The sequence below is a fragment of the Monomorium pharaonis genome, chromosome 1 (genome assembly GCF_013373865.1).
Source record: "Monomorium pharaonis isolate MP-MQ-018 chromosome 1, ASM1337386v2, whole genome shotgun sequence".
Lineage (NCBI taxonomy): Eukaryota > Metazoa > Arthropoda > Insecta > Hymenoptera > Formicidae > Monomorium > Monomorium pharaonis.
Window position 1 is genome coordinate 12831193 of NC_050467.1, and position 25335 is coordinate 12856527.

Below are 25335 nucleotides of genomic sequence, written 5' to 3' on the forward strand. Positions count from 1 at the left end.
CGTTTGCAATCAGAACTCTTTGAAAAGTGGTTATGTACGTCCAGAACTATACAAGAAATACTTTATAATGCACAGAACTCTTTGAAATTGATCAGCATCTCACCTTTATTCCATTTTTAATTATAAAATTTATTAAAACATTAAAAATATATTATTTATCTGCAAAACTCTTTTTGGAACTATTATAGAACTGTAGATCTTTAAAAATCCAACAAGAATTAAGGCAGAAACTTTCGTAGGACAAAGTGAGATGCTGCGTGAAGTTAGCGTTTCACTTTGCACTAATCGATTTTTTTGCTTTATCGACCAGAACTATGAGTTTAACTTATCAGGAACTGTAGAATTATTGAAAAGAAACTCAGAATTTTCAATAATTAATGATTTTCCACCAAATGATGCCAACTCCACACACACAATTGTTATAGTAACTAAAATGTACAATTACGTCCCTGATTATTAAAATTAGAAAAAGTTATAATGTATTGGAATTTAGGATCAGATCAGATTATTTACTTCGACTTAGATGAAACACAGGTTGAATAGTGAGTTTTTTCTTTATAAAGTCTCCTGCCGTTTGCTTATCGGTATGAGTCAGATGCTAGCGAAAATTGTTAAAACAAAATTTTTTTACCTTTTTAAAAGAAGGTAAAAGAATGGCACCAAGTGTGTGTATGCTCCTTTAAAAAAACATTTATACCTAAGATAAAACTTCACTTAACCTAAGTAATATAACATTCTTATTCCAACCAAAATGTAACGTTAATTATTAAACTAACAATTATTATAAATGAAGAATTACACACACACATACATACACACATTAATCTTCTCTATAAAAATAATGATATCAAAATATTTTACGCCAACTATAATAATAAAATATGAATTCATATGAACTAAAACACTTACTTTATTACTATTCTTTGGCCAGTATTCATAATATTCCAACACAAATGAAAATTTAATTATAAATTTAATTATAAATTTAATTATATATAAATATAAATAATTATAAGTGTCCGATAAAATTTAACTTTTTTTTGTAACACAAATGCAAATAGTCATTTCCGGCGTATTTTTGCGTGCTGAACACGAATCTGTTGTCAAAATTTGCTATCACGTCACAATCTTGAGAAAAATGGTGTCAAAGAAGTTAAAAATGACAATTTTGAAGACGTTATAATACGGGCATTAAATTCTTTTAACAAATTCTGTTAATATTCTTCAAAAATGTCAACTTTTAGCTTTAGAATGCACTTTGGTCAGTTTTTATATGATTTTTCGTTTTTGAAATATAATAATTTAATTTACAGTTTTTTTCATATATAAAAAATAAATACGAAAATCATTTTATTTTATCTTAATACTGCATTATAAGGAAAATAAATTTCTTACTTGTATAATATAATAGGATTATATAAATTAAAAAGTAATATAAAATAATAAAATATAATATAACAAAAAGATTATAAAGAGACAACCGCACTTGGTATTATTCGAGATCAACGACGTAATCTGATTTCATGTGCATGTGTTTATGTGCATTCTCTGAGTGTATGCCGTATGGTATGGTGTACGCGCGCGCGCGTGTGACTGTGTGTGTGTGTGTGTGTGTGTGTGTTTTATATTTGTGATAAAACACAAAACTTTAGATATCTCGGCAATGAAAAATCATATTGCAACGAAACAAAGTGGATTTTAAAGCTAAATGTTGATATATTCGAAAGATATATTAACAAAATTTGTTAAAAGAACTTAATGCCACTATTATAACATTTTGAAAATCATTGAAATCGTCATATTTTGCTGCTTTGACGTCATTTTACTCAAAATTGTGACGTGATAGCCAAATTTTACGGAATAACGGATTCATGTTTAGCAGGCAAAACGTCGGAATTGATTATTTGCATTCGTGTTACAAAAATAGTGTCAGACAGTGTTATTAAACTAACAATTATTTTAAATAAAAAATTACACGCACGCATGCACGCACGCACGCATGCACGCACGAACGCGTACACACACACACACACACACACACTCCGAATAAATACATTAATTGTTATTATATTTATTTCTCTCCCCCTACCCTTTCCCTCGTATGTGTGTATATTCGGTTTAGCAGCACCAAGTTTTTTGAAAAAGTATTTATTTATAACATATAAAACATTTAGTTGTAATAAAATATTTATTTGTCTGCTTTATATTATTATTATTCTTCATTCTATCTTTGTATGGGCGCAAAGTAGCCAATATCTTATTCATGGATACTAGTAGTAAGAACCAAAGAATAGTAATATAATAGATGTTTTAGCTCATATAAATATCCATTATTGTAGTTGGCGCAAAATATTTTGATATCATTATTTTTGTAGAGAAAGTTAATGTGTGTGTGTGTAATTCTTCATTTAAAATAATTGTTAGTTTAATAATTAAAGTTACATTTTGGAATAAGGTCTGTAGTATTACTCAAATAAAGTTTTATTTTAGTTATAAGATGTGTTTTTTAGAGGAGCATACACTTAGCGCTTCTTTTTTAGCTTTTTAAAAGGTAATTCTGTTTTGATATCATGCATTTTGTAGTTTGAAGCATTTTATACGATAAAGCAACTGTTTTATATTAAAATCTTCTTTATTTCATTTTTTTATTAGGGAGCAAAAGTTTTTTTATAACAGTTTTTCATGGGCGCAATTAAAATTTTGAAATCAAAAATCTGGTATTTATAATTCAATCTTATATTGAAGATTGTTTTAAGTTTATCATTAATGCTTTATAGTAAAAGTTATTATGATATAGTGATTAACTAAAGACAATCTTAATATATAAATAATAAATACAAGATGAAACTACGAATACCACCTAAAAAGTAGTAATAAAGTAGATGTTCTAGTTTGTATAAATTTGGTATCCATGCACAGTAACCAATATTTTAATTATATATTCTTTAAAAAAATATATCATTTAGGTTGAATTAGATCAAAAGATTTTTTCTACCCTATTGTTATATTCTTTAACTTTTACTTACAACTTTTTCTAATAATTAAAATTAAAAAGTAATAATAAAGTAGATATTTTAGTTTATATAAATTTGATATTGGTGCATAGTAACCACACACAATATTTTAATCATATATTTTTTCAAAACATATTATTCAGATCAAAAGATTTTTTTTACTATATTATTATATTTTTTAATTTTTTTCTAATAATGTAATTAAAACAAAATGTAATTATTAATCAATATTAATAACTATTAATTAGCTTTATTAACAAAATTTTTTAATAACTGTTTTTCATAATATTAATTTTTATTCTTTATCTATCTGCCATACTAGCAACATATACATGTAATTGCTTGTACCTAGGCGGTAAGAGACCTTGTCTTTGTCAATGTCATCAATACAACCTATGCATAACTCCATGCAACATTTCGTCCATCTCATAATTAATTCCAGTGTGAAATTTATCAAAAAGCTCAGTTACAATAAATATTTAATATTTAAATATTTAATATGTTTATTAATTTAAAAAACAATAAATAATTTTTGAGAATGACGTAATCTGAAAACATTTTAAGATACAGATTTCATATGATAATATAATAACCATATTTTTTTCAACATCAAATGTACTGGGTTAAAAACATATTTTAAGTGTTCTGCCCCTAAATATAGAATATATTATTAAAGTAAAAAAAATTATTAAAATATTTTTATAACTCAAAAAGTGGCATTCGCCATTGTATTGTCCCCACTGTGGTTTTCACATACACATACAGGAACGTTGCAACTCGTATAAACGCAGCCGTAGTATTGAACTTTTTATAGCGAGTGCTCATCCGAACGAAATGTAAATACGCAAAAACCATGTTTTGTATGACGGTATCCAAACAAAATGCATACATAAACGTCAAATTGGGGTATAAACGTGCTCCATTTTTACTTTACCCAGTGAACACAGTAATATAGTAGCAGTGTAACAGCAATGTAACCGAATATAACAGGTTACGTTACTCTGAAATTACACGTAACTTACATGTAAGTTATAATTTCCGACTCAGCAATATAACACGTCATAATTACATGTTATCTAACCGTCACACAACAGTTACAAAGAAAAATAAAATAAAATAAAAATTTCATTTTTTTAAAATTATTTTTATCAACAGCACATACTAAATTTAGAATAAATTTTTATTAATTAATTAAATTTAAATTATGTTATTTTTTATTTTATTTTTACTTGCCGCTGCTAGGTTTGAACCCGGGACCTTAGGATGACGAACCTTGTACTCTACCTGCTACGCCAATTTGACTCATCGATATGGGTACTTTTGTTATTGTCTACATATACTTATATGTTATAAACTGACGCAACTATATTATTTTTTATAAAAGCAATTAAATTTTGCAAAACATATTAAAAATAAATAGCATTAATTTATTTACTTATTAATTTCATTGTTAAATTTATCTTTTTCCATAACCTTAATAATTAATTTGATGGAAATTGCGATCTATTTAGCACTAATCTTTGAAGCGTTCAAATGATTAATTAGATGGTTAACTATATAGATTGTAATTCTAAGAAAAAATTGAATAGTATACATTTATTATTCTGTTTTTGTTCAGTACATGATGAATTTCGATTTTGTGCATTTTTTGTGCGCAGTAATTGTAGACAAACCGTTATTTTTGAAAACATTATCTTTATAATAATTTTTTTTATTATTAAATAGATCTGTCATTCAGGATGTTATAATGTTGTCTGATTTCTGAGTCAACTACGACGCATCGTTCCGTAATAACATTGATACGAACGTGTTATGTTACGATTATACAATTTTTGTTGAATAACTGTAACGCCAAAACGATGTATAACAGCTATATCACTTGCGTATAACAAATATTACGTAACAGGTTATTTCCATGTCATATAGCATCTACATATCACAAGAATAACATGTAACTTCCATGTTACATTACCGCTATAAAATGTGTTCACTGGGTTATGTTTACACTGATTGGAAACTAATGACGTTCCAACGCCAAGTAGTGTCTCTCTAGATTCTTAAGACTTTAAATTAAATTATGGTTAGTGTTCAGAGTCATCTGCTAAATTAGGAAATAAAATCAAATTCGCCTTGGGCTATAAAAATATCCCGGTATAACATTCTAAGTTTAATAATGAGATGGATAATATGCTTTGGATAACTGTTGCAAGGACAAAAACTTGTTACCAAGTTACCGGCAATTATATACGTGACTAGTACGACGAAGAATAAGGATAAATTATCAAAAACATTTAAAATATATATTAAAAAATATTTAAAAACCTAATTAATGATCACTTCTATTAATTAATAGTAACATTTTAAATAATTACATTATTAGAAAAAAGTTTCAAATATATATATATATATATATATATGGGGCGTTCTTTGTGAAAACACCCCCTTCCGCACATTTTATTTTTTAAGATAAATAAATGTTTAAGTGCTGAAAATTTTTGTTGATCTATCTACTTTTCAATGCCGTGTGGCAAATTTGGAAATGCATAATGGCGGACCCAAAATGGCGGCCGAAACAAAGAAAGAAGCCATTATTTATAATATAAAATAACATTTGCACATTATTTGATTCTGAAAAGGGCCGATTCAGATGTGTCCTGATTTTAGGCAGTGTTGTTAATCCCTAAAATACACTCTGGGTTAAAATAACTTAAAAAGAAATTTATAAAATTAAAATTCAAATTAAAATTTATTGATATCTATTTTGAAACAATTAAATTAATCTTAATCTTAAATGTTTGAAAAATTCACCTAATTTTTAATTTAAAATAATTTACTTTTTCGTCGCAGTAACCATTGAAAGTGCTTTGGGTCATTTTGACCCAGTGTATTATATTTATGTCCCATACAGGAAGTTTACAAAGAACGCCCCATATGTATAGAAGGGATTAAGGTGAGCATAGAAGTTTACTATAGTTTTTGAATATCTCCAATAATAACCGAGCAAATTATTAAGTTTTTAAATTGTACGAATGAGAGCGCGCCGAGAAAAGCGCTGAACCACTCGAGCTATAGCACGGCCCACTGTGTCAAGCATTGGCTGCCGGCTCGAGCAGCTCAGCGCTTCTCTTGGTGCGCTCTCATTTGTACAATTTGAAAAATTAATATCACTATCATTGGAAATATAAAAAAAAGTGGACTTTTATGTAATATTTAGATAATATTTAAACATATGAAATCTTTTTGTTAAACTGTTCTCAGATCATATATCATTTTTGAAAATTAGTTTGTTAATTACAATTGCAATTATAATTTAAATAATTACATTATCAGTAATTGGGATTAACAATTAATATAAGTATAGTAATATAGCAAAGAAAAAAGTTGTATACAATTAATTTAAAAAATTACAAAATTAATTAAATTAATTTGGTTTTTTATACAAATTTTAATATTTTTTTATAAACTATTAATACAAATTTCTATTGAAAATATATAAACTTTATACTAACTTATTTTCAGATTATATAAATTTCAAAAATTAATTTATTAATTATTTTTTATTTTTATTACAGATGTATTAAGCATTTAATACTACAACTGAACTATGTTACTCTCTGATTGATTTTAATTGACCGATGTTAATTAAAAGATGATGTTTAGTTGTGCATCGATTAAATACTGATAATGTTGTAAGGATAAGCACTTTTGTCGTCAAGGTACTGGTAATTATATGCATTGCTAGTAAAATGAAGAATAAAAATTAGTATTATTAAATAAAATTTTATTAAAGCTAATTAGTAGTTGTTAATGTTGATTGACAATTATAGCAACACTTAACTGAAACACAATTCTACATCACACATCTCATTTCTTAATGAGTAACGTAGCTCAATTAAATGTTTAATACATCTATAATAAATTTATATAATAAAATTACTTGACAATTACAGCAACATTTAACTGATCTACAATTTTGCATCACACAGCATCTCATCTATTTTATCGACACCAATGTAAAGTTGAATCGGAGAGTAACGTAGCTTACAAGGGAACCTCGTGAATCCGAAAATTCTGATTTTAATGAAATATGTTTGATTTTAATAAAATAAATTTGGCATAAATGTAGAGGGAGTAAATATATGAATTTAGAAATTTTTAGTTAGTGCTTATAAACGGTTTAAAGGGTTGAAACCACCTTCAAAAATTGAGGGTTTTGCCTTTTCTCAATATATCTCATAAACTAAACAAAATATCAAAAAATACAAAAGTTTTATACAAAAGTTTTACAGCATAAATATTTGTATTTAACTATGCTGTTTATTAAAAAAAATTTTTTTTCAAAAATTTACCCTTTATACCTTCCTTATATTGAATATTTATTGCATCAAAATTTCAATTTGGCACAAATGAAATTCGGTACAAATGTAGATGGAGGCATTACACGAATTTAGAAAATTTTAAATAATGCTCAAAAATGATTTAAAAGGTTAAAACCACCCTTTAAAGGTTGAGACATTTTTGCCTTTTTTCGATATATCTCGTAAACTTAAAAAATCATAAAAAATGTTTAATACAAAAGTTGTACAGTATAAATACCTTTATTTAATTACGCTGTTTATAAAAAAAATGTTTTTAATAAAAAAAACTTTCTAATTAAAAAAATTTTTAAGAAAATTGACTTTTATGTATCTAGCATTTATAAAGTAATTATACCATCTTATACTACGTATAGGCTTTTTTCCCCACTTTTCCAATATTCCATAGTTTTCCTTTTCTTATAGTTACACGGGTTTAATTTGCCCACATTCGAAACGGCCACGTTCGAAACAGCCACGTACGGAACGGCCACGTTCGGAACGGCCACGTTCGGAATGGCCACGTATTTTTACTTGAGCATGCGCAGCGGGCATATCCTCATGCTCCTTAGTTACAAGCGCATGCTCTGTCCAGCACAAGCCATGCAAAAAATGCATAAATATTAATTGAGCAACCTAGCGAGAAACGATAATAAATTCGACATCAATTCGACGTCGAATCGACATTGAAATGATGATTTCGATGTCGAATCGATGTCGATTTGATGTACTATTACTCATTGTAAATATTTAAATATCTACATACGTATTTTAACAAGCATCTTGTTTTGCGTGGAAAGTCGCAAATGTTGTGCAGAGAATGCTTCGCGCATACACGCACGCACGCACGCACGCACGCACGCACGCACGCACGCACGCACGCACGCACGCACGCACGCACGCACGCACGCACGCACGCACGCACGCACGCACGCACGCACGCACGCACGCACGCACGCACGCACGCACGCACGCACGCACGCACGCACGCACGCACGCACGCACGCACGCACGCACGCACGCACGCACGCACGCACGCACGCACGCACGCACGCACGCACGCACGCACGCACGCACGCACGCACGCACGCACGCACGCACGCACGCACGCACGCACGCACGCACGCACGCACGCACGCACGCACGCACGCACGCACGCACGCACGCACGCACGCACGCACGCACGCACGCACGCACGCACGCACGCACGCACGCACGCACGCACGCACACACACACACGGGTGTACGGGGGGGCCTTCGGCCCCCCTCCCGCACTCACCCCGTACAAGTCGCTAACTCATGTGCATTGGAAATCAAGTAAAACATACGTGGCCGTTTCGAACGTGGCCGTTCCGAACGTGGCCGTTCCAAACGTGGTCGTTCCGTACGTGGCTGTTTCGAACGTGGCCATTTCGAACGTGGTCAAATTTACGCGTGGCCATTTCGAACAATGGGCAAATTATATCCACTCATAAATTTTACATTAAAATAATAAATTTAACATTAATAAATTGTAAATTATTATATTTTCATGTATTTATTATTACCTAATATATATTTATATTTTTTCTCTTTTAAACACTCTTTCTCACTTGGTCCGTTTCTACAAACTCTCCTTCTAAAAAAGAGATTCACTGTGAAATACAAAGAACTATCAAAAGTCAAATACGGCGAACTGTCAAAAGTTTAACAGACGACAGAGTAAAGTGAGTCACACAGCACGAATTTGACAACCAACAACTAATCAGCATTGCGGAAAAGCGGTGACAAAATAAATAACATCCCTTTTTCAAAAGTGGATTGTATTGTATTCTAATAAGGAATTCTCTTCCATTGGAATATTAGTATTTAAGGCAACCCACTCCCATACTTTTTTTATGCTTAACCTGCATTTAAAACATCTTTTAATACTGAAATAATTGAATATAAAATATTTCCTCCAGCCTATATTTATTTTTCCTTTTCTCCACGTTGAGTCATTTCGAGCATCAGAGAACCGTTTTCCTTTCCTTTTTTAGATTGCGTATTTTTATTTCTTCCTTCTTTGACTATTTTCTTAAGCACCCGAATATGAAATCCTTCTCTTTTACCGTCAAATTTATTTTGCTTTATAATTACGTTCATCAGATTTTTATCATTCATCAAAGAGAGATAGAAGGAGAAAGAGAATTATTAATTAAAATAAAAAGTGACTATTTTTTGCAGATTTGGCGCAAATGCGAGCGTTGATCGAGTCGACAGGGATATTGGGTGAAGCTACGTGCCCTTCTTGCGATATGCCATTTGACAAGGGCAAGAAACGTCGATTGATCGATTCCTGTGGCCATGAACGTTGTTACTCTTGTTTGTTTCGCAACGAAGTCTGTCCACTCTGCTTGCGTGACTATGATTTCAATGACGATAACGACAATGACGAGTTGGAAGAGCCACCTCTCAGAGACGTTTTCTCGGCTCCACAGTCTACCTTCGCGTTCACGGATGTTTGGCTGGATGAATCATCAACAAATTCTCTCTGTAGCAGTCCGAGGTTATGTACTAAGGTCATCACGAAGACTCAACCACCGTCGCGAATTATACACGTAAGTTTGTTGTTCTCCATAAAAGAAAATACAACCTTAAAAATTTTTCCGTATTGTAAAACACTTTAGAAAAATTTCAATAAAATTTTAACATAATTTTAATAAAATTTAATTAAATTTGAAGGGTGAAGTTTTGAAAAGCTGGGACATTCGGTTGTTTTGAAATTATGTATTCTTACGTGTTTTGATGCGTTAATTACGGATAGGAGAATGAAAATTGGCACAAAATTAATTTTTATTACAAAAACCATGAAAAACCCATTAAAAAAATGGTTTTTTCTATTTATTTCCGTAAATAATAGAAATTTCAAAAAGTATTTCAGATTGTTGGAATGCTTGTATGAATGTATTTATATTGTAACGAGTACGCAGATACGCCGATGAGTGCTGACACTAAGTAAAAGTAGAGCAGCGCGTAAAGGCGTAAGAAAGAAGAGAAAGTAGAAAAGAAGAGAACGCCGTGCGGACCACATGTATTAAATAGTTATAAGTATAGAATAAATAAAGATATAGAAAACAAACTTATTCGACAATTAAATCCACTCACCTCACATTCTAACAAGGTAGCAGAGCGTGATTGGTTCGAGTTTTGAGGCTGTATAAGTGCCAAGCAAGAAGAAAAGGAAATCGGAGTTTGAAGTGATTGACTATGCAGGTAAAGTCGACATACAAGGAAAAGACCAAGATGGCAAAGAACGAAATCACGATACCGGTGTTTGATGGAGAAAACTATGCAATGTGGAAAAAGAGAATTACGATATACTTGAAGTTTAAGAACTGCGCTGAAGTAATTACACGTAAGAAGGCCCCAAGTGATACTTTGACATGGGATGAAATTAAGCTAAAGGTAATTAATTATATCTATAGTGCAATCTCAGATAAACAGTTAGAGTTCGTGTGCGAGGAAACTACGGTGTATGGTATTATGAAGAAATTCGACGAATGTACTAAAAACAGTCAACGGCTCTACAAATAATATGCAGAAACAAACTTGGCAAATTAAAGTTGAAGGACAACAGTGATTCAGTGACGTTTTTCAGTGAATTCGAAAAGGCAATAAATCATCTGAAAACTACAGGAGCAAAAGTAAGTAAGAAAGAAAAGTTAAATTATATCCTGGATACGCTACCCGAAAGTTATAGTCATATTGGAGATCCAATAGACGCTATGAAAGAAGAAAACTAAACGGTTGAATATGTTAAATTAAAATTAAAATTCAAATGTCGCGGAATTAAAAAACAACAAGGAGGACGAGTACATGGGGAAGAAATTAAATACATTTGTTGCTGAAATTGGAAGAAAAAAAATATAACATAAGTGCTACAGATGTGACAAAGCTGGACATATGAAAAAAGATTGTCATCATGGCAGCCAAGCAGGCAAAGGCGAATAATGGAGAAGAGGACCGTCAACACGTGGTCGAGGAAACACCGGAAGAGGCCATTACATAAGGAATCAAGGAAGGGGACGCGGCAGCTATCGCGGCAATACGAGAGGATATCGCGCTAATCAACTACGACAAACCAGGATCGAGCGCGTGGATCACGATGGTGGAATGCAACATGGCGAATAAGGATGTTCAAGGAAATAGATTAGGTAAAAGTGAAATTAATTGACTTAGACAGCGAATGTACAGATCATATTATAAAAAATGAAAATTATTTCAATAAATGTATTGAATTAAAAAAACCTAGTAAATGTTTATTTAAGTAATAAGAATGTAGTACAAGTTACAAAAAATAGGTACAGTTATTAGCAAGTTTAAAGCATTCGGAAATAAATTTAGGATAAATAACGTATATTATGTAAAAGATATGCATTCAAATTTACTTAGCTATGGAAGAATTACGGATACACATACTATTGTTTCTAAAGGTAAATTAACAAGAATATATAATAATTATGATAACCTTACAGCAGTAGCTTGGAAGGAAGGGAATTTGCATTAAATGAAAAGTGAAATTGAATATATTAATGTAAGTGTTTCAAGTAGCAATAAAATTATGAGTCAAAAAGAGAAGTGCACCGAATGTTGAGTCATGTCAATTTCAATTATTTGAATACGTTAAGTAAAAGATAAATATTAGAAGGTATACCAAATAAATTAGAGTCAGAATTCATGAAATGTAAAACTTGTATTGAAAATAAAATGAATAATATACCATTTGAGAATAATAGAAATCGAGCAAAAGAAGTTTTAGAAATTGTTCATACAGATGTGGAAATTTTCAGACAACAGAATTAAATGGTGAAAAATTCTTTATTTCATTTATTGATAACTATAGTAAAATAGCTAAAGTTTATCCGATAAAATTTAAAACTAAAGTTTTTGATTGTTCAGTAGAATTTGTAAACGAAAGCGAAAACTTAACTGACAAACGAGTTAAAATATTGAGATGCGATAATGGAAAAGAATATATAAATAATCGTATGTATAACTTTGCAAAAGAAAAGGATATCCTTATTAATACGTGTCCGACTTATGTACATGAATTAAATGAAACAGCTGAACGATTTAACAGAACCATTATGGATATATTTAGATGTTCATTAACTGAAGCAAATGTAGAAAAAAAATATTGGCCAAAAATAGTCTGTGCAGCTACTTATTTGAAAAACCGTACCTTAGCAAACACTATTGAAAAGGAAACTCCTTATGAAATATTCTGTAAAAGAAAGCCAGAGGTAAAACACTTGCGTTTATATAAAAGTAAAATTTTTCTAAAGATAGAACAAAAGAGAACAGAACAAAAGAGTACGTCAAAATGGGACAAGAAGGCAGATCTAGGGATTTTGCTAGGTTATAGCGATGTAGGATATATGTAGGGTACTGATAAATAACAAAATAATGATTGCTAGACATGTAGATATTATAGAAGATAATGTAAAATGTATTGGTTCAAATGGAAATGAATCGGAAAATAGGAGTAACACTGAAAATAGTGGAAATAAAAAGTCGGATGACAGTGAGAGAAGTGACTCAGACTCATAGTTAGGTAAAACTAAAATTGAAATAATTAAAGGTAAAAGTAAAAATAATAACATAATTAATAAACATGAAGTAAGGAAATCTAAGCGTGAAAGAAAGCAAATTCAGAGATATGATAATTATTATAAACAAAACAATTGTGTTTACGTAAATTATTGTAGCGCAGATACACCAAATACATTTGAGAAAGCGATAGAAATCGATGAACGTGTATATTGGAAACAGGTTATAGATAAGGAAATTAATTATTTAAAGAAAAACAAGACTTAAGATCTAATAAAAAATGTACAAAGTAAAAGGGCTCTAGACATTAAATAAATATATACAAAAAAGTCTGATATTAGGTATAAAGCTAGGCTAATTGTTAGAGGATTTCAACAGACCGAAATAGTTGAGGATATATATTCTCCTGTAGCAAAAATGCAAACTTTTAAAATTCTATTAACATGTTGTTAATATAGGGTTAAAAATAGAACAAATAGATGTAGAAACAGCATTTCTTAATGATAAAATAAATTCTAAAATATATGTACAACAACCAAAAGGTTATAAAGACAGTACAAATAGAATCTGTAAGTTAAAGAAGGCGTTGTATGATTTAAAAGAAAGTCCGCGAGCATGGTATGATTGCTTGGATAACTTTTTAAAAACTTTCGGATTTAAGAAAAGCAATCTAGATTACTGTTTATATATGTTATGGTCAAACCTGTTGCGCGGGCGTTCCTAGGATTGACTGGTCAATGCGCGGAATAACTAAGCGTTTTGGTCAAAGTCCGAAATAATTTTGTATTTTGGCCTTTGACTGACATGTTTTTAGTCTATCCTAGGAGTGGCTAACATGGCTGATCAAAGCTAGAAACTGAAAAAATTACTTCGGACTTTGACTAGTCAATCCTAAGTGTGACTTAATTTAGACTTTAAAAAATAAAGCCAAGATTTTTTAATAATATTTTTATTGTTAACATAAAATAGATTTTACTTAAAATAGACAAACCTTTGGTAAATATTTAGAACATAAAATATATTCTCTTTTAAGAACATAAAATGTACTCTCAAAAATGCGCGAATTTCAAATGTCTATATGTATTTTTATGAGCATCTCGTTTAGCGTGAAAAGGCGCAAACCCATGTGGTGCAGTGAATGCTTTGCGCGCGCGCACGCACGCACACACACACACACACACACACACACACACACACACACACACACACACACACACACACACACACACACACACACACACACACACACACACACACACACACACACACACACACACACACACACACACATACAGGGGGGGGGGGAGCAAGGGGGGCCTTTGAAATTCGCGCATTTTTTGCATGGTTTGTGCTAGACAGCAACGCATTCGTGCCGTGAATCGCTCACGAATAGCAGACAGATTAGAACACCTGCAAGCCGCATAGCGGGCTTACATGGCGTTATTGTAATCATACCTAAGATTGACTGGTCAATGCGCGAAACAACCAAGCGTTTTGGTCAAAGTCCGAAGTGATTTTTTCAGTTTCTAGCTTTGACCAGCCATGTTAGTCATTCCTAGGATAGATTAAAAACATATCAGGCAAAGGCCGAAATACAAAACTATTTCGGGCTTTGACCAAAACGCTTGATTATTCCGCGCATTGACCAGTCAATCCTAGGAACGCCCGCGCAACGAGGTTTGACCATGACATATACACTAGTTGATAGAGAAAACACTATATACTTGATAATATTTGTTGATGATCTATTAATTTGCAGTAAGAATAAAGAAGAAATTAAAAGGATTTATTATCAAACAAATTCAGAATAAAGACTTAAATGAAGTAAAAGAATATTTTGGCAATAATATAAATTATAATTATAATAAACATGAAATGAAACTAAATCAAAAGAAATATTAAATCATTAGCTAGGAAATATAACTTTCAAAACAGTAAACTTTACAGTACACCTATGAAAGTAAATATAAAAATTGAAAAGTCTGATACATGCGAACGAAATATCCAACATCGAAATTTGATAGGAGCATTGCCTTGCGAATGTTAAAATATTTATATTTAACAAAAGACTTAAACCTTAATTACATAAGAAATGAAAACTATCAAATATTAGGACTGTTTCGTAGATGCCGTTGGGCCGGTGATAACCTAGATAGGAAATCTACGTCAGGATATGTAATTAGATTATTTGGAAATGTAATTTACTGGAAATCAAAAAAACAAAAGTGTGTAACAAAAGCGTTTGTAGAGTATGTAGCATTGTCAGAGGCAGTAAGCGAATTGAAATTTGTAAAAGAGTTATTAAAAACATTCAATATAAATCTAATAAAAGCAATAAAGATCTATGAAGATAATTCTGGAACAATTAATATAGTGAAATACGGTAACGTCACAAAGAACTCGAAGCATATTGAAGTTCATTATCACTATGTACATAAATATGTAAGAAAGGGTATTAATGATGTACTCAAGGTTAATTCTAATGAAAATATTGCAGACATCTTTACAAAATCGCTGAGTAAAGGAAAATTCAAATGTTTATTAAATGTTAAATAAAAAGAGATTGATGTAAAACTAAATGTACAATATAAATGTAAGGAGGCGTGTTGGAATTCTTGTGTGAATGTACATTTATATTGTAACGAGTGCGCAGATGCGCCGATGAGTGTTGACATCTAGTAGAAATAAAATAGCGCGTAAAGGCGTAAGAAAAAAAGAAAGATAGAAGAGAAAAGAATGCCGTGCAGACCACATGTATTAAATAGTTATAAGTATAGAATAAATAAAGGTATAGAAAACAACCTTGTTCTACAATTAAATCCGCTCATTTCACATTCTAATACAGATAAAAGTTGTAGATCTCATCAAAATCCACATTTTATGTTCCATTGATTTTTGCCATAAAAATAACAATTTTTGAGAAAAACAACGTTAAGTGTTAAACCCATTCAACACAAATAATTCATAAAACTCATCCAACCTAAATCGAATTTTATTAATTAATTTTAACGCTTACTTATACTATTTTTAAGTTTTTTTATTATATGTATATTTAAGTATGTGAACAGAATAATTATTGACGTAGTTTTTGACCATAAGTACAGGGAGGATGTGAATGGATCTCGCTTCACGTGGAAAGTCGAAAAGCCATGTGGAACCAAATAATTACATTTTGAATAATTATAAATTTTGCGTTTTCTAAACGTTGTTCTGTTTCACTTAAACTTTTGACTTTGAATTCAAGATTCGGGCGGCGGACTCGATAAATAAAAAGCCACAGGCTATATTTCAGTTTTCATTTTAATTAGATATAATTTAATTGAAACGTGTGATCCCATAAGCTAATATATACAAAGCCTTAAACTAATATATACATGAATTCTTGTGTTGCAAGGAAGATAACAAGGAGTCTGTTTGGCGGTATCGCAGGATATCGCAATAGTAGTTCTGATTCGCTCGCGGTGAGTCGACGGAACGACTATGTTTGGCCCGAAGGCTCCACGGCGGTATCGCTGCAGTTATTGGTCTGGTGATTGGTGAAAGAATGAAGCCAAAAACAGGCTAAAAATTACCTCTTTTGCCACCCTTGAATTCCGCCACTCTAATTTGGTGCTAAACAATAGTTATGCATAAGAAATTAATCCCTTAAAAGGTTTAGGTTGAGCCCACTCTTTATCTTCAAGATATGAGAGATCACAGTTTACATTCTGCAACACTAACACAAACACACAAAAAAAGAAAAGTGGTCTGTCTCTAGAATCCTACTAGTTAATCTCTATGTATTTTAACGTGTTGAAAACGAATCTGGTGTCAAAATTGCTCTATCACCCACTATCTTCCGCTTTCAGCACGTCAAAATACATAGAGATTGACGTGGTCTCAGAGACAGATGACTTTACTATTTTTATGTGCCTGTGTTAGCGTTGCAAAATGCAAACTTTGACCACCCCTGTCGAGCTGGCCCACCCACCATGCAAAAATAAAAAAAGAATAACGCAAAATTATGAGCTATTTATGAGCTCTTACATGCCACCAATTAAAATTTTTAAGCTCATTATTTTGAGTAGGAACTTAACATTTTTTGTGGGGGGGGGGGGGCTGAATCGACGTCGATCACTCAGCTCCCCCCCCACCACTTAAAAATTAAGATACCAAATCGATCATTGCGGGAGAATTATGAGCTTTTTATGAGCTTTTAAGCTGATATAATTAAAATTATTGAGCTCATCCCTTTAATCCCTAAACAACCCCCTACAAATGCAAATCGAAAAAAATATTAGGAAAAATAATGAAACTTATTAAGAATTATCTTAAGAATGTAACGTACAAAATTCCAAAGATTAACCCTTACAATGCATACATTCCGATCTTTGAATTGCAACCCCTTTACGATAAAATCGCCCTAAACCTGCCAAGTACAGAAAAGGACTGTACTTAAAACTACGCAAACTATTTATTTTACAACTAAATAGCGTTTGTCCATTTGCGTGCTCGTGAAATACGTACGTTTCGATTTTTGAGCTGCAACCCCTTTACGAGAAATCATTCTAAACCTCCCCAGTATAAGAGAGAACTGCACTTAAAATCATGCAGACTATTTACTTCGTAACTAAATATTGTTTGTTCATTTAAGAGCTCGCAAAATACGTACGTATCGATTTTTGAGCTGCAACCCCTTTGAGCTGCAACCCAGGGGGGAGGGCCAGCTCGACAGAGGTACTTTAACCTTCCATATCTTGAAAATAAAGAGTGGGCTCAATCTGGAACTTCTAGGGAATTAATGTCTTATATATAACAATTATTTAGCACCAAATTCAAGTCAGAATTCAAGGGTGGCTATTTTTTGGCCTTTTTGGAAAGTGGGATTGGCACAATCTTGCCCACCAATCAGCAACACCCTCAATAAAATAGTTACGTGACATCCACGTAATTTACATGAATTACGTGGATGCAGGTTTTTCCACAAGTTATCCACGTAGATGCAATGTTCTTTTTTCATTATTGCATCGAGTTTTTTTATCTTCAAAATATCTATTAAATTTTCTGTAGATATATCTGTTAAGAAATGTTTATAGAAAATTTACATGGATATTTCGAGAAACGCTGCGCACTCGTCTGCCAGTTAGATTTACCCATTTTAATTGAGTGAACAATTCGCTACAAGACAAGTGACCTTCACTCTAATCAAATAAAGATATCACTTATCGAGCGAAAAATTCATTTTCATATGAAGAGATATCACTCCATTTCGAGTGATCATATTTCACTATCGCTTGAAGTAAAATTCCATTTTTTTGGAGTAACATTTCACTCCAAGAAATTTAGAGAATACGTATATATTACGAGGATGTTTCTAAAATTCGTAAAATTTTTACGTGATTTCTACATCGAACCTATGATCGCATCCACATAGATTCTAGTACCGTTTTTGATGTCCAATCAAATATTCACGTGGATTTCACGATGCCAAACAACGTAGCATTAATGTGGATATCACGTACTGTTTTATTGGGAACAGTATTCATTCCAATATGATATATATTTCAATGGATACACGCAATCGCATCATCTGTTTGCAATTCAGCTGTTTTCGACGATAATCATCCTCCTGTGAATTATGCGGTGTGCTGGTTTCCCTTCAGTACGGTGTCTCCGAAGACAGGGTCGGAGTATCGTGCCGCTCAATCCGCGGACTTGAGAAGCGTGTGCGGGAAGTGTCGTTCACTACACGACGAGAAGTATTTAATACGCACTGGTGATAAGAACGGCACTCAACAGTACGCACGTCAGGTTGTGGATATCAGCGCTCACTATTAGGAAACTCGGGTCACTTTGCCGAAGAGGAATGGTCTGCTCACTACGCAGACCGAGAGAGAATTGCTTTCTCGTGGCCAATGGAGAGGTTATATATCCGCGATCTGGTGACGAAGAAGATGGAAACAAAGAGAGAGGGGGCCACACGAGGTAGAAGCGTAACAGTCTTGTTTATCCTTAAGCAGGCAAACGGCAAAACGGGTCCTTACAATTTTTAAAACATTTCTATTATTTACGGAAATAAATAGAAAAAAAAAACATAATTTTTATGAGTTTTTTATGGTTTTCGTCACGAAAATCAAATTTGCGACAATTTTCACTTTTATATCCATAATCAACGCATCAAAATATGTAACGATACATTAAAAAAAAATAGAAAATTCGACCTTTTCGGAACTTTATCCAATTTGAAACAAAATTACACGTTCTTCATAAATACTTTTAAAATTAATTAAAATTCGATGAAAACGTTTGATAATAATGATCTGATAGAGGCTATAGCTAGATAAGTATACTAAAAGTATTGACAAGTACCAAAATAATATTTGGTTTATTTCCTGATTGAAAAAAAATTCTTTTAAAATTTTTAGCTCTTTAACTGTATTATTTACAAAGTTATCGAGAAAAATGTCATTTTTAATATTAATTTTTTTACTGTAAATATTCAAGATGGCCCAACATTGATTTTTTTTAATACTTATTAGTACACACACACGCGCGCGCGCGCACAAAAACGTATTTTTTAAATTAAATTTAATCCCTCCAATCAGGGTCATTCATGTGCTCCCCGTTAGTTCCGAAAAACCAGCTGTCATGGAATAATCTTTGTCAACTCCAAAAAAAAAGATCGTACGATAGAGAATTTAATATAGACATGAGCCCTAACTCATTTAGTCCAAGCGGCAAGACATTGAAGTCGTGCGCGAAACTAGAAAGATCATGGTTGAAGGTTTACGTCTGTATGGTCGGAAACTGCTCAAACATGGAGAAGCTTCCGTGGTTCAAGTTTGGTGGATGAGGAAAAAAAATGAAGCGGTTTTGAGCGAAGGGATTAACCTTTATTGGCTAGAGGGGAAAAGCCGTGTGGCCATAAAAACCTCTTATGATTGATTACAACAAAATCGTGGAATGTATAATCGAGAACTATGAATTAAATCGATTGATGTAAAGTTTTACTTGAATAGTTATCGAGGGTGTTATTAAACGAAAACGTCCGAAATGGCCACGTTCGAAACGGCCACGTATGAAATGGCCACGTTTGGAATGGCCACGGAAAATATTGCACGGGGTTCAAATTGCCCACGTTCGAAGCGGCCACGTCCAAAACGGCCACGTCCGAAATGGTCACGTTCGGAATAGTCACGTTTAAAACGGCCACGTTCCGGCCACGTATGTTTTATTTGATTTCCAATACAATACACATGGGTTAGCGACTTGGACGGGAGGGGAGCCGAAGGCCCCTCTTGCACCCCCCCCCCGTGTGTGTGTGTGCGCGCGCGCGCAAAGCATTTTCTGCACCACATGGGTTTGCGACTTTCCACGCAAGACAAGATGCTCGTTAAAATACGTATGTAGATACTTAAATATCTACAATGAGAAATAGTACATTGAATCGACATCGATTCGACATCGAAATCGTCATTTCGATGTCGATTCGACGTCGAATTGATGTCGAATTCATTATCATTTCTCGCTGGGTTTCTCAATTGATATTTACGCATTTTTTGTATGGCTTGTGCTAGACAGAGCATGTGTTTGTGACTATAAGAAGCATGAGGATATGACCGCTGCATTTGCTCAAGTAAAACATACGTGGCTATTTTGAACGTGGCCGTTCCGAACGTGGCCGTTCCGAGCGTGGCCGTTTCGAACGTGGCCATTTCGAACGTGGCCTTTTCAGATGTGGCCGTTTCGGATGTGGCCGTTTCGAACGTGGCCGTTTCGAACGTGGGCAAATTGAACTCCGTGCAATATTTTTCGTGGCCATTCCAAACGTGGCCATTTCAAACGTGATCAAATTTACGTGTGGCCATTTCAAACGTGAGCAAATTATATCCACTCTTATTGAACGCATCTTATTTCCATTGTTTCAGGGACTATTCCCATTGTTTCAGAGACTATAACGCCGCGGGGCCCCGTACGCGCGTTAATGATAAAGAAACTTGGTTCCTTGTAATGCGGAGATTTGGCTCCTTACAATGCTTATTACTAAATTAACGATTGCACTACGCGATTGATATCACAAAGAATTCTGTCGTTACAATGATAACTCGCACGTGTAGGGAAATCGTTTCGCACTGGCTCGAGAAGCTCACTTACACAAGTACAAGAAAGAAGTGTTGCAGTTAACGAAAGTGAGTCTCGTCTTCAGTGCTCCTCCGCTCTATCCGTTATTTCCTCTGTTGCCCTGTGAAGGGCTAAAGCGTCACATCTTGAAAACATGTGTTATGTATTGTTCGAGTATTGATTTTTTGTGAAAGTTCGAATATTGAATTTTCTGTTCCTACGGAACACGTCAATCTTGTGTGTAGATAAGTAAAAATATTTATTTCCTGAAAATGTATTTTTTTGCATAATTTAAACATATTTGAAATATTTTTGTAATTAATAAAAATTTGACATTGCATAGAGGTACATAATGGCGCAAAGGGTGGCAGAGAAATTTTCGGAAACCTTTTTTTCAAGCGTTTTTCAAGATTTTTAGGGAGTTTTTTTCTAAAAAATAATTTTGAGAATATAAATTCATCCTTTGTTATTTAAAAATTTGTTTCTAACAGTCTAAAAAAGTAACCGTCTAAAAATTACAAAACATTTAATGACGCGAAATTAAGTATTTCTATTTAATTAATCATTATCTCATTTTTTCTTATTCGCGCTACATTTAGCTTTAATTTGCGCCTTTGAATTTTATATTTTATTTATTAGTTTGTGAATTATGATTTTTTAAAGAAAACAAGTGGTAATGTGCGTTTGGCAACAAATAATGATTTCTAAATAATTTTTACATTTGTAACGCGCCGTTCCATGTGCAACCGCCGGGACTGTAAGATACAGGGCCGTTGCCCCTCTACCTCGCGTAGCCTCCACCGTTATCTCGTTTTTTGCTCACGTCTCCGCTCCTCTTATCACCAAACGGGGGCTATAAAAGCTCTCCACCGGTGATAAGAAAGCAGATGTCCCTGGTCTAACGTAATGAGCCGATCGATCCTCTCAGCGAAGTGAGCTGAGCTTTCAAGAGCACTGAGGGCCGCATAACCTCAACCCGACTCCCTTGACAGCGTGTATTGAGCGCTTTCTCACGCCGCGTACTGAGCACTATTACACCGTCCCACTCGTTATCCGAATCCCGGTTCGCGCACTGAGCGATCGCTTCCGACACCGTTCTCGGGGACCCCGTATTCAAGGTCTGTAGATGAACGAGGGGAGGGGAAAGAAAGTCATAGCATGAGCGCCATTTTGGAGTCATAAAGTGTATGTGTAGTGTTTGTTGTACGAGAAGAGTGAGTGAGTAGTAGAAAGGGGAAGGTGAAATTGATACATCGTATTGGCCCCGTCCATTTTGTGGCCAAAATGTATAACAATGGATGGGAACACCTTCCTTCCCCTCCCGTCGTTCATCTACAGACCTTGCCCGTATTGAGAGGGAACCGACGCCGCGGATGATCATACTCGCGAGATGATCGTCAACAGCAGCTGATCACCGTAACAGCTGATCACAGTGACAGTCGACTGGAGCTCTGCACCGCGCCGCACCGCGCAGCTGCACACCGCCGCGACCGATCGCCACGGCTAACGCGAGTGCCGCATCACACCGTGCAGTAGCGACCGTACCGCCATAACCAATCAGAGCGCCGCACTCACCGTCACTAAGGTCTGTAGATGAACGACGGGAGGGGAAAGGTCTTCACATGGGCGCCATTTTGGAGTCATGAAATTTGTATGAGTGTGTGTTATACGAGAAGAGTGAGTGAGTAGTAGTAGAAGTGAAAGATGGGGAAGGTAGGAGAAGGTGGAATTGATGTATCGTAAAAAATATGTGTAATAATGCCAGGCTGTTGTGCGAAAAATTGTCGCAATCGTGCAGAACAAAGATTTCGTCTTTTTAGATTTCCTGCTGACGAAACAAATTTGGATTCAATAGTGTTAAATATCAAAAAAGAGATTATGTGAAGTTCGAAATTATGTGAGGTATTATTGAAGTGTCTGAATAAATAATTTTTTAATACGACTGTTCAGTTCTAAAACATAATACAGAACTGAAAAAAAATATTAAAAATTATTTAATATCAATTTTATTGAATTAAATAAGATTTAATAGTTATCGAGGCTTAGCAAGTTCGTTATTACAATTTATTACGTTTATTTTATTTTCAATACACTTTACTTCTTTATTTTTACCACTTCTTAATGTAACTTTGATTATATTAATTTTTTAAAGCATTCTTGTCTACACTTAACCTCTTTCGTATATTGATACATTAACAGAGTATCGATCATGTAATTTTCCCCCTAGAGCGGAAACGTGAAAAGTGAAAAGTTTCAAGTTACTGTCTCTTTCTATTCAACACAATAGAAAGAGATAGTTACATGAAACTTTTCACTTTTCACGTTTCCGCCTTAAAGAAAAAGTTACATGATTGCTGCCTTGCTCTGATTTTGGTTAAACACACGGAGAAATAAGAAGGAGATTAAACTCCGGGAGAAAAAGTGGGCCGGAAAAGCGACTCCGCTGAACCGAGATAATGCGATTTGAGCGCCAGATTGCGGGAAAAATTGAAAGCATTATAGAATTATCCGTCATCATATTTACTGTCGGTAACTGTATCATGCTTACGCGAAAACCATTTGTTACGCACGTTTTATTATTACCCAGCGAGAAACGATAATGAATTCGACGTCAAATCGACATCGAAATGATGATTTCGATGTCGAATCGATGTCGATTCGATGTACTATTTCTCACTGGGTACAGGCGACATATAACCACAATACTCCATAAATGGCTGAGTTATGCCTGTTCTCTCGAACAAAGTGAACCAAAACCTCCAAAATAACGTTTTGTTATTAACGTGGAAACTAATTAGAATAAAATAAAATAGTATTTAAAAGTAAATGCATCAATAAATTCAAGTGGTGTGTAATTTGAAGTAAATTGATAGTTTGCAATAAATTTATGTATACATGATACTTATAACAATAAAATTCAATAATAATAAATTTATTTTATATCATGAGTTATTGTAAATTTTTAGAACTAAATAAACGAAAGTTGTTACAAATAATATGTTAATTGTAGCAACTTTTGTTTATTTATGTCATATAAATATTATAAATAAATGTATTTTAATACCATAAATTAACTTCTTGACCTTTTTTCTTAACCTGCTTATCTTTTCGTCACAGCACTTATGTATTATATCACAGTAGTATTTATGATGAATTATTATCAGCTGTTGGAATAACCTTTAGTTCCTTGTTTCTTCTGACAAGCGCGCTCAGATCGCAACATCAGTAAAGCGGTTTCTTTAACTATATAAGTATGGACTGCTAGCAGCCCGTAGTCAACATCTGCAGCGCTACAATTGAGAGAACGGCGAACTAATGTACGACGCTATCACAGTATAAGTGTGCATATATATATACCTATACTGTGATGTTATGCTCGTAGACACACACTTACATGTGATAAATCTCTATACTGCGCACACATTTGAACATAACCTCATGGCATTTAAAACTTCTGGGTTTTTAGTATTTGATAGCGCTGCAGATCGTTGTCATGTTGGATACGGAACCTCTCACTTGCTCTAATGGGAAAAATAGGCTGCTAGCAGTCCATACTTATATAGTCAAAGAGCGGTTTTAACCGACCCCGAAATCGAGCCCAGTTTTTCCGGAGAAAACCGCCTGAAACCCTTTAAGCTCCTTCTTATTCCTCCGTGGTTAAACAGCTGGAAGCTACGGCCGCCATTTTGGAGCCAAATAATTAAATATGAGTGGAAAGATCTAGTAAGTATAGACATAGTAAGTACAGACCGAGCATTTATTGTATAAGCGTGATGCATACGAAAAGAAAGACAAAAGATATGTAAGATGAGTTTCTTTCTCCCACTTCTCCGGCATTAAAAAGAGAAAGAAACTTACCTTATATCTTTTTGTCTTTCTTTTCGTATGCATCAACCTTTATACAGTGGATGCTCGGTCTATACTTACTATGATATAGTTTACACCTAGTTGTCCAATCCTGATTCACTCAAGTGAACTGTATTTACACTGTATTTACACGGGAACGTTTACACTGGATTGATCTTACTCCTAGTAAGAGCGGAATGAAAGTAAGAAGTCAGAGTTACTAACCTAATGAATTATAAAATTAATTTATAAATTTATAATTATAAGGTAAATATTAACATCTTGTCGTCGATACTTTTATATTTAGAAATTAATTTAAATATATTCACTTCAAAATTATTATATATAAATATTTGCCTGTGTTTTTCTTGCTATTAGTTGATCACGTATTGTTGGTAACACTCGCTACGTTTCGATCCGAAGCGTTTACACTACACTTATTCTAATCC

The 25335-nt window shown here is 33.4% G+C and overlaps 1 protein-coding gene across 9 annotated transcripts in view; it reads left to right on the forward strand.

The window, feature by feature from the left end:
* The window catches only part of LOC105832507 (protein TANC2), a 208645-nt gene that overhangs the window by 77421 nt on the left and 105889 nt on the right, over positions 1 to 25335 (forward strand). For 8 of the 9 annotated variants that reach the window (XM_036295464.1, XM_036295457.1, XM_036295463.1 and 5 more), the window contains one exon: positions 9575 to 9948. In XM_036295464.1, the coding sequence (XP_036151357.1) occupies positions 9575 to 9948 (374 nt within the window). Of the gene's footprint in view, positions 1 to 6478; positions 6731 to 9574; positions 9949 to 25335 lie in introns of those variants that run through there. The other variant, XM_036295462.1, reaches the window with a different exon arrangement.